Raw genomic sequence first — 9904 nt, 5'->3', positions numbered from 1 at the left:
CTTCTTATGAAAGAAAATTTTAAAACATTTGAAAATAATAAAATATTTATAAAAACTAAACGCCTTGTTGCCAAAATTTTCCAAAGAATAAGATAAATATAAATTGTTTCTTATTTTAGATAAAGCTAGAAGTAGATTGCATGGGATGTAGCTCACACGATGCGGGGTTCTATTGCCCGAATCTCCATTTTAGAAGTTATCTTCAATTTCCAGAACTTCTTTTGAATGTTTTTAAAGACTATTTGCTTGAATCTAAGGTCCGTTACCCTTCATCTTCATTTTAGAAGTGACCTTAATTTTTCGTAATTTCTTTAGACTCTTAAAGTATATTGGATTAAATCTCAAGAGCTTTATGTACGAGTTCTTCATAGAACTAGTTGCAAATATACGGAGTTAATACTTTTCATGAAAATCTTCAATTAGAGTTTAGGGTTTAGGGTTCATGGCCGATTATCTACCCATTCTGATTGAATAAAGAGAATTTTAGGTTTTTACCCAATTTTTAAAACTTAATTAGATAAATGACAACCATTTGAACTCATTTAGAAAAATACCCAACTTTGACTGGTCAATTGTACATGTGTACAGTCAAGGGTGACACGTAGGCTTTAACTGATTACGCATCGCTACATCATCAAGGCACATAAGCAGTCGATTAGCCGATTGACACGTCAACTGCCACATCACCCTTTTGACACATCATCTCCCATGTAAGATGCCACTTCATTAAAAAGGGTTAATTTTTTAATTAATTAATATGTTTTTTTATAATTTATTATTTTAAATATAAGGTAATAAAAAAGTGTATTGATATACTTGATTTTTAAAATCTAAAATAAAATTTTCAAAAATTTTAAATTTATATATATTTTAAATTGATGATAAAAGGTATTCCATGGATGATGACGAGGTTTGCCATGTTATATTTTAAACTGTGGGTTTTTTGTCATGTAATGATGTGGCATCCTACATGGGCGATGATGTGTCTGTAAGATGTTGCGTCAGTTGACGTGTCATTCGACTCACATAGTATTAATGTGGCATGATGACATGGCAACACATAATCGATCAAAGTTTACGTGTCACCTTTGATTGTAAACATATGTAGTTGACTGATCAAAGTTGGGTATTTTCCTAAATAAGTTCAAACGGTCGTCATTTATCTAATTAAGTTTTAAAATTTGGGTAAAACCTAAAATTCCCTTGAATAAATAGGTCTTATTGCGTCTGATGCACCTAAAATATGAGGAGAACCTGTAAAAAAAAATTGACAAATTGTTGGGAAATTAATCATTGTATTTTCAGGCAAGAGTCCGTGAAACACACCAATAGGCCAGCTCAACATTCGTCTGACTGGTCCTGTTGTCGAAGTACGTCCTCAAACAAAAGAATAATAATAAAAAAAATTAAGAAAAAAAAAATGAAATTGATCAAAATCAGCATTGCGGAAGATCGGAAGGCGGCGGCGGGAGTTTCTGGTTGGGCAGCTTTCCGTCCAACACCACCCATGCCATCTTCAGACCCCAACTCGTGTGAACCTCGAAGTGACAATGCATGAACCAGACACCTGCAGAGGAACCGCGGAGCGAGACAATGTTAGTTACCTCGTAATATACCCAGGAGCATTCAATTTCTTTTAGTACTTTCCGTAAGCAGTGAGCGGAGAACAAGCAAATTAAGGATGCTCACCTGGGTTGTCTGCCAGAAAGCGGATAGCAACCCAACCTCCCGACGGGATTGCGACTGTATTTCTCTCGACTGGATCCACCAGATTGAATTTGAGGGGATCTGTTTTGGGGTTGTAGTTACCGAACCCCTGTCCAACCACGAAGAAATTGAAGCCATGGAGATGCAGAGGATGGCTCTCTGCCCCGAGAATGCTTGTGTCCTGCATCACTAACTCTACTCTGGTGTTGAACGGAAGCACCACCACCTTGGTGCCATTGCTCACGAAGGTGTTGTTTGGAGGAGTGCCCGTGTAATTAAACGTAAATGGTGGAACAGTAGGGAAATCAGTCGTGTATACTCCCTTAGATTGGCCGAAGAAGTGAGCTTGCAGCAGTGCAGTGGTCGGCAAAATGAACGAGACATTGTTCACGGAGGCTGAAAATTTTGTGCCATTCGGACCCTGGCAAGTTTGGTTCTTGGGGCAGGGGTTGGCACCCAAGCCCACCGTGAAGAAGAACTGTTTGTCGACGCTCTGAGGTACATTGGCTGGGAACTGAGCATTCGCCAAACTACGAAGCTGGTTACTGAACTTGGCAGTGAAGGTACTGTCGTTAAGGGCTGGAAGTTTTGGTTTGAACAGAGGGAGTTTGGTGGTAGAAGACGAATTAGTATTGGGTTTTTCGTACTCGAGGATCCCAGCGGTGGTGGTATTGTCAAATGTTCCAAGGCCAGTGGCGTAGGGTCTGGCTGCCATAAGGAAGTTCGCATTTGGATAACTGGGTTTGGTGGTGAGGAGGACATTGGTGGTCTGGCCGGGAGTGATGAGAAGGGTTCCAGTGTTGAAGGGTTTCACGTAGACGGCATCAACTTCCACAACTGTGAGCGTATGGTTGGCAATTCCGAAGAAGAGATCGTCGTTGACTGCAGCGTTGATTAAACGAAGGAGGTAGGTCTTGCCTAGCTTCACCTTCAGCTTATATGTATCTGTACCTTTTGAACAATTGTACAAGGGCCCAGGGAGGCCATTAATGGTGTAAGCTTCCGAGACATTAGGTCCTGTTCCAGTCTGAAGAGCCTGGTTGATTACTGCTTCTGGGTCTGCATTGAACCACTCTCCTGCAAGAATCAAATTCAAATGCAAAGCCTTGTCAGTTAACAACTTCTGCAACATGTTTCTGAAGAGGCGTTTTAGGATCCGAGTCGCTCGACTAACCAAAAATGACGGTGACTTCCTTATATGGTTTGGGAAATGGGTAAGGGACATGGCGCTTGGGAAGGATTACGATGGGGCCATAGACGGTTGCTCGTAGCCATGAGATGTGCGCATGCCAGAAGAGGGTGCCTCTCTGTCCAGTGATCGTGAAGTTATAAACGTAGGTTTGGCCGGTCTGTATGGGACACTGAGTGATGTAGGCTGGACCATCTGCCCATCCACTTTGCAGCTGTCTCACTCCATGCCTGCTCTCCTTCCGCCATTAAAGTATCAGAACTATTCAGACACTTTTCTCTCACAAAAAAACAATGCATAGAGAGTTATCCAGAGGGAGAGCTATACCAATGCAGGGTTATATTGTTGGAGATGTGGTTAGTGACTTTAACGATGACTTGATCACCTTCCCTGGCGACAATTTTCGGCCCAGGAAACTGCCCGTTGACTGTCACGATATTTTTTGTATGGCAAAGTCGAGTCACAGTTTTCATCCGAATCTGCATAAGATCATTGAGAAGATGTGATAAATTAAAAGCCCAGTTCCGATCCTTCACAGGCGAAGCTATAAATACATTAAGGTTTGGTGAACTTACGTCGAAGTTGTAGTTCCTGATATGCTTGGCTTGTGCAAGCTCCGGTGAGAACAACAAAGCTGCAAGTGCAAACAGCAGAGCAGCCATGGTTGCAGTTGAGGGAATAAGAAAACCCATTTCTCTCTTCCTGTCTCTCTCGCTCCTTACGGGCTCCCTCGGAAATGAGATGTGGGGGACTTCGATTGCCAAAAAAGTGTTCCAGCTGCTGCTTATATAGACGACGGAATATTACTTTCGTTGATTAGGTGATGAATCTTTGAAATCATATAGGTACTTTTCTGTAAGGCTGGTGACCTTATCTCCTCTGGCCCATGCTGTTGGTCGTGTTGAATTTTAGAGTGATGAAAAAGTAAGATGATTCTACTAATCAAATTTCATGACAGCCCTGATAATCCCTATCCATACACTTTAATCTAAAATACCTTATAGCTAAAAACCAATATACGTCTTGCATTGATCGATCCATTTATTAAGGAAGTTTTACTTTAAAGGGCATGATCCCCATTAACGCCTGCAGCTTCTGTTCATCTTTCATTTAAACCTGTATTTGCCTAATGAGGAAATCTAAGCTAGCTAACAAGCTGGAACATAGAAACAATTTAAAATCCAAACAAGGGTCGTGCGTGCTCATATCCGTAAAATCTCACGTTTAATTCTTACTTGAAGTCTGAAGATGACGACATCCATGGAACTACCTCCAGCTCTAAGGAATTTCCTACTCACCGCCAGCATTTGTCTTGGTAAACAAGGAAAATCTGTATGCTCCACTAACAAGAACAGTGATACAACCTCTCCTGCTATTATTGATTCCACGAGGAAATGCCATTGACCAAGGTTCACAAACCAGAAATTTAGTGGTTGTGGAATGTACCCTCCATCTTCCAAGTCCTAAATGAACCAAAAAGGCAAAGCAATCCACAGGAGAAGTTTTCTCGTTACTCTTCAAACTGTAGAAACTTCTCTCATCAGGCGTCGTCCACTTTCACCAACCGGCGAAAGAAAGCCCTCTTGCCACGAAAACCTTAAGCGCTCTATTCTTCTTGTTCTCTTGTCAAGTCGTAGGCTTCATTACCTTGCAATTAATTTAAGAGGTTTCCTTTAGAAGGTTATTGAAAGGAGTCTTTTAACTACAAGCAGCCTGCGACAAGATTTTCCGTTAGTGCTGTTGGTTGGTGTTGGGAGTGCGAGAGAGGGACGTCCAATCCAACGAGCCCAGGGCAAGCTGATTTACAGAAAATCTTTCTGTAACAGGGCTTGAAACCTATTACCTTAAATTCAAGGACAAGAGAGAATAATTAGTGTAAAGAGTAGAAAGTCAGTCATCAACTATTACCATTATTAGTTGTCGCTGCAACTAGTCTAATAAAAAATCATATCTGGTCTTAAGTAGTTGCAGGTCCGAGTGACCTCCATGGCTAGGTAGAGAGTTCATGTATATTTTATAAGCACCTACATGTTCTTATGCTAGTAATAGAAGCTGAATATATCTCTAGGTTTACCATTTGATTCATATCTGGATCGTGGGCTCAAATAAGTAAGTGTATGTCTCTCTTTTTGTCCACGTAAAGGGGGAAGGGAAGAGGGTCTCTGTGCCCTAACTAGGCTCGAGTTAGTCTCTTGTCTTCGACTGGATTATTATCTTGTATTTTTTGGTAGCTTATTACTCAAACTCTTAATCAAGGTTGGACTCTCCGGGAATTATTTATGTGTCCTTATTACGGACTTTAATTATTTGCAACGTATTATTTGGGCCCAGACCCATAGCAGCATCTGTTATTGTGTTTCTTTGGCTAAGATATTATTATAGTAGGATTTCTCTGTTGTTGATTGTTGTTAGCATTGGTTATTCTGATGAAGAAGAAAGCACATGGTGGCCCCAAAATATTATCTTCCGTTGATTACCCTTTTCTCCCCTTATTTGGCATTTTTACTCCTACTATTTGAGAGTTGGTGCCCTATGGAGGGACACTATGATAGAGGAGTTTATTACTACACTTTTGGGCAATGCTTATTGATCCACCAAAGGATAGGAGTGTGCCCAATATCCACTGTGAGTTAAGTCTATTATTCACCCCAATAGGGAATTCAATTTCAAAGTACACTAACCCTCCATCATGAGTTGCAATTCGAGTGTGACATAGATGAATAACTCGAAGACTCATCTGCTTTGCCCCTAGAAGTCAATGTCAATCCCTTTTTTTTTCTCTAATGACGACAAGCCTTGTATTGACTTGGAGAGGATCTCCTGGAATTCCCGACATCGAGTAGGAGACTGGTTCTTGTTGATTTTTAGGACTCCATGATTTAGGTCATGGAGAAAAATAGGAGAGATACCATTGGAAGAAAATTGGAGGTTATGGACTTGATCCAAACCCTCCCCCATAAGGTATATTTATAGATATCAAAACTACCAATATTACAAGCGTACCCTTCACCCTAATAAGAGTGAAGAAGAGATAGGAAATGTAAACTAATTATATCAGTGCCACCCTAATTACATCATATATTCCAATACCCCCCCTCAAACTAGGAGGTAATGGCAGTGATCCCAACTTAAACCAAATAACATAAATGTAGTAATAATCTCCTCCATCACGGTGTCCCAAGGATAAGTACGAAACTGGACACACACTCTCAAAGGTTAAATATGAATGATAAAACATAAGTCGAAACCAAACTCAAGGATTTCGCAAAAATATAGTGACAATAATCACTAACATGGGTAATGCTTGTCAATCACAAGATGACGATAAAAGACCCACGGGTACCAATAGACTTTAAACAACCATATGAATAAAAGGGACAACAAAAACAATGCTTTAAAAGGGTTGGCCAATAAGGGTAAGTGAGAGTCAAATAAAGGATGGTAGGAGAAAGACTGCCAAAGGGTAATGGGTAATGGGTAAAGAGAAAATACGATGCCAAGGCGACCATGTGATTTATTTTTTTAAGAAATTCAAATTTTGCATCAAAAGAACCAGTGCCAACAACAGTAAAGTCTATTGTCACCATATGATTCATATCTGGATCGTGGGCTCAAATAAGTGAGTATATGTCTCTCTTTATGTCCACATAAAGGGGGAAGGTTTCCGATATAAAACCCCATCATAATGCCACCACTATATAAATATTTTTATGACGAAAAGTAAGATTTCTCGTTAAATGACACTTCTAATAACAACTTTTGTTGTCAAAATAAACGACAAAAAAATATTATCCATTAAAAGGTGTTTTTAGAACTAATTTAATTTTCATTGAAAAATGTTTAATAATGAAAATTTGTCACTAAAGATGCTTCTAGCAATGAAGCTTTTTTCATCTTGAAATCTTTCTTGTGTTTGAGTTTTTATATGTTGACGAAAATATTTGTTGCTAAAAGGTATATTTTGCAACAAAAACATTTTGTTGCTCTAAAGGAGAATTTTTGATGAAATATTTAGCCGCCCAAAACATCTTTTTAATTTTCCATATATCCCTAGGATATTAATTATAATATTAAAATAAAAAATATTATATTTTAGGGTCTCATGCCTAAAAGTGGCTAGGGTAGACAAAAATCTTGCTGGTGCAAACAATCCTCCTCAAGCTGATGCAAATACATCGAATATTCCTCGGTTGAAGCAAGTCTTATTACAATAGCCTTTGTAAAAAATCTTCTAGATGATTTTTTGAAGGAATGTGTTGCATGATCTTTCCACAATACTTTGTTTCTTATTTCTCCAAGTGACTAGATTTTCTCCTATAGTTGTACAATAATCCGATGCTTATTTTCTATCATTGGGAGAACCAACCCAATTCACATATGCAAAACCTTCAATATTTGTAAGCCCGTGAGACTTATACAACAATCCTTGACCCAAAATTTTCTTTAAATACCTTAGAATTCTTTTGAATGCCATCCAATGAGTCATTCGAATTGACTGATGACACTTACAAAATAAGAGATAAATGGACTTGCAACCGTGAGACAGATCAATTTTCTAACTAATCATTGGAATCTACCAAAGTCAACATTGTCACCTGATTCAACACAAAGTTTAGCATTGGGTTCCATAGGTGTATCAATTGGTTTGTACCCAAGAATTCTAGTTTCTTTTAATAGATCAAAAGTATACTTCTTTTGAAACAAAATTATACCTTAACTGGATTGAAGAACTTCTATACCCATCAAATATTTGAGTAGTCCTAGGTCTTTGGTTTGAAATTCTTTGTTCAAATCTTTTTGCACTTGCTGAATCCCCCCAATTTCACTCCTTGTGATAATAATGTCATCACCATATATAGCCATAAGAATCATACTTATTGTAGTTGTTTTTGTAAATACCGAGTGATCACTTTCACACTTTGTGAATCGAAGGTTAATAATAACCTTTGTAAAGTTGTCCAACTAGGCATAAGGGAATTATTTTTACCCATAAATAGTCTTATTCAGATGGCATGTCTTCTCCCTCTCAACGACAAAACAAGCGGTTGAATCATATAAACCTCCTATGATAAATCACTATTTAAAAAAGCATTTTAAACATCTAATAAATATATAGACCAATTAAAATTCGTTGCTAGATAAATAAGAACTCATAGTGAATTTTTTTTGCCACTAGAGAAAAGGTTTCTTCATGGTCAATACTTTTATGACTGTTTATAGAATTTAACAACGAGTCTCGTCTCGTACCTCGCAATTGCCCATCAAGATTATATTTCAATATGAAACAATTTGCAACCAATTGCCTTCTTAGATGGTGGAAGGGAATACAACTGCCACCTATGATTCTTATACATTGCTTGCATGTCTTCATCCATGAGAGCATTCAACCATGGATCTTTCGAGGAGTCTTCATAAGTAGAAGGTTTGCTAGACGATGATCCCACAACTCAAAAGGAAGCACAACTCGAACACAACTAGTGTGTGGATACAAAATGTGCAATAGGGTGAAATATGCATGATCGAGGTTTTTTATGAAGGGCAATAGGTCTAGTGTCATAAGGAGGTCCATACACAATAAGAGAAGAAGAAGAATGTATCTCAGGAACATTTGGAGACTCAATAGGTGAGTGATCTACAGTAGGAGAGAGAGGAGTCTAAGGTGCTCAAATGAGATACTTCTTCTTGTGGAATAGAGTGATCAAATGAGATAACCGGTTTGGACATCCTTGCAGAAGATGGAAAGCTAGGAGCGAAACTTTTAAAAGATATCGGCATGTGTAGGGGTGCATGGCTAGTAAATAAAGAGAACATCCATAAAAATGGCATAGAATTTTAATTATGTAAGTTGGTGTATGTCCTCTTATGTATTTTTCCTTTTGAAACATGTAGCCCTAAGGGCATGGTAGTCATTGTAAACACCTTCCAAAAAAATATGGCTAATCTTCAAAGAATGTTATATTAGCAAAAACTAAGGTTTTCCTCAAGTTAGATGAGCTACAAACATCCCCTTTGGTTTTGTTGAATAACCCAGAAAGATACATTTGATTGCTCTAGGACTAAATTTTCTTTCTTGGGGACCCTGAGTATGCACAAATGGAACACACCCACACACACGAGGACTCAAAGGAAACATGCTGATAGCATACTGTATCATCAATGTATTACGCAAAAGTTTTGAGAATGGTGTATGATCATGTAGCACACTTGATGGCATATGGTTAATTAGAAAATAAGTTGTAAATATTGTATATGACCAATAATATTGTTGCACATTCATAGATATCATTAGAATCCTGGCTACTTCAATGAGATGTCTATTATTCCGTTTGGAAACATCATTCATTTGAGGTGTGTAGGCATAGGGAGATTGATGAATAATGCCCTTCGATTGACGAAAACTTTGAAACTAAGATGAAAAATATTCTTTAACGTTATCAAACCTAAAGAACTGAATCTTCTTTTGAAATTATGTTTCAACCGTAGCACATAAGGAAGTAAAAATATAAAAACACTTCAGATATATCTTTCATTAAATTTAATCTTGTAACTCTTCTGTAATAATCCATAAATATCACAAAATACTTCTTAAAATGTGAAATATTTGGTACATGAACAGGTCTCCAAACATCAGAATGAACTAAAACAAATGATACCTTCAAGAGATGGAGAGCAATGGTTGAGAATAAATAAAAAATTATTGAAAAATAAATTTGATGCCTTTGATACCTTCAAGAGATGGAGAGCAATGGTTGAGAATGAGACGTATTTAAAGGTGAAGTGTCTATAGTCAGATAAAGGGGGAGAAATAAATAGAAGATGATTTCAAGCGGTACTATGCTGATAATGGAATCAAGATGAAGAAGATCATTCTTGGAAAACCTCAACAGAATGGTGTGGCTGAGAGGATAAACAAAACTTTGAACGAGCGTGCTAGGAGCGTGAGATTAAATGCAAGATTGCCAAAGATATTCTGGTCTGAGGCTATTAGCACTGCTACCTATTTGATCA

The 9904-nt window shown here is 38.0% G+C and overlaps 1 protein-coding gene across 1 annotated transcript; it reads right to left on the bottom strand.

The window, feature by feature from the left end:
* Positions 1 to 1379: 1379 nt before the first annotated feature.
* LOC137965529 (laccase-17-like) lies at positions 1380 to 3588 on the bottom strand. The gene is made up of 5 exons (XM_068811793.1): positions 3472 to 3588; positions 3224 to 3375; positions 2882 to 3126; positions 1690 to 2784; positions 1380 to 1567 (listed from the first exon to the last, which is right to left on the bottom strand). Exons 1-5 carry the CDS (start codon positions 3586 to 3588, stop codon positions 1437 to 1439), a joined length of 1740 nt encoding a protein of 579 aa, XP_068667894.1. The 3' UTR covers positions 1380 to 1436.
* Positions 3589 to 9904: the final 6316 nt, after the last annotated feature.

Source organism: Aristolochia californica, unplaced genomic scaffold (genome assembly GCF_029961685.1).
Source record: "Aristolochia californica isolate CCGP_79_NKW_82.1479 unplaced genomic scaffold, dmAriCali1.0.hap1 SCAF_5, whole genome shotgun sequence".
NCBI classification, from domain to species: Eukaryota; Viridiplantae; Streptophyta; class Magnoliopsida; order Piperales; family Aristolochiaceae; genus Aristolochia; species Aristolochia californica.
This window is presented reverse-complemented; position numbering and strand designations above follow the sequence as displayed.

Excerpts from the sequence above, each read along its gene's own strand:
- LOC137965529 (XM_068811793.1), bottom strand. The coding sequence starts at position 3,588 with ATGGGTTTTCTTATTCCCTCAACTGCAACCATGGCTGCTCTGCTGTTT. Across the intron at positions 3,127-3,223 it reads AACAATATAACCCTGCATTG|GCATGGAGTGAGACAGCTGC; the intron begins GTATAGCTCTCC and ends GAAGGAGAGCAG. Across the intron at positions 1,568-1,689 it reads CTTTCTGGCAGACAACCCAG|GTGTCTGGTTCATGCATTGT; the intron begins GTGAGCATCCTT and ends GTTCCTCTGCAG.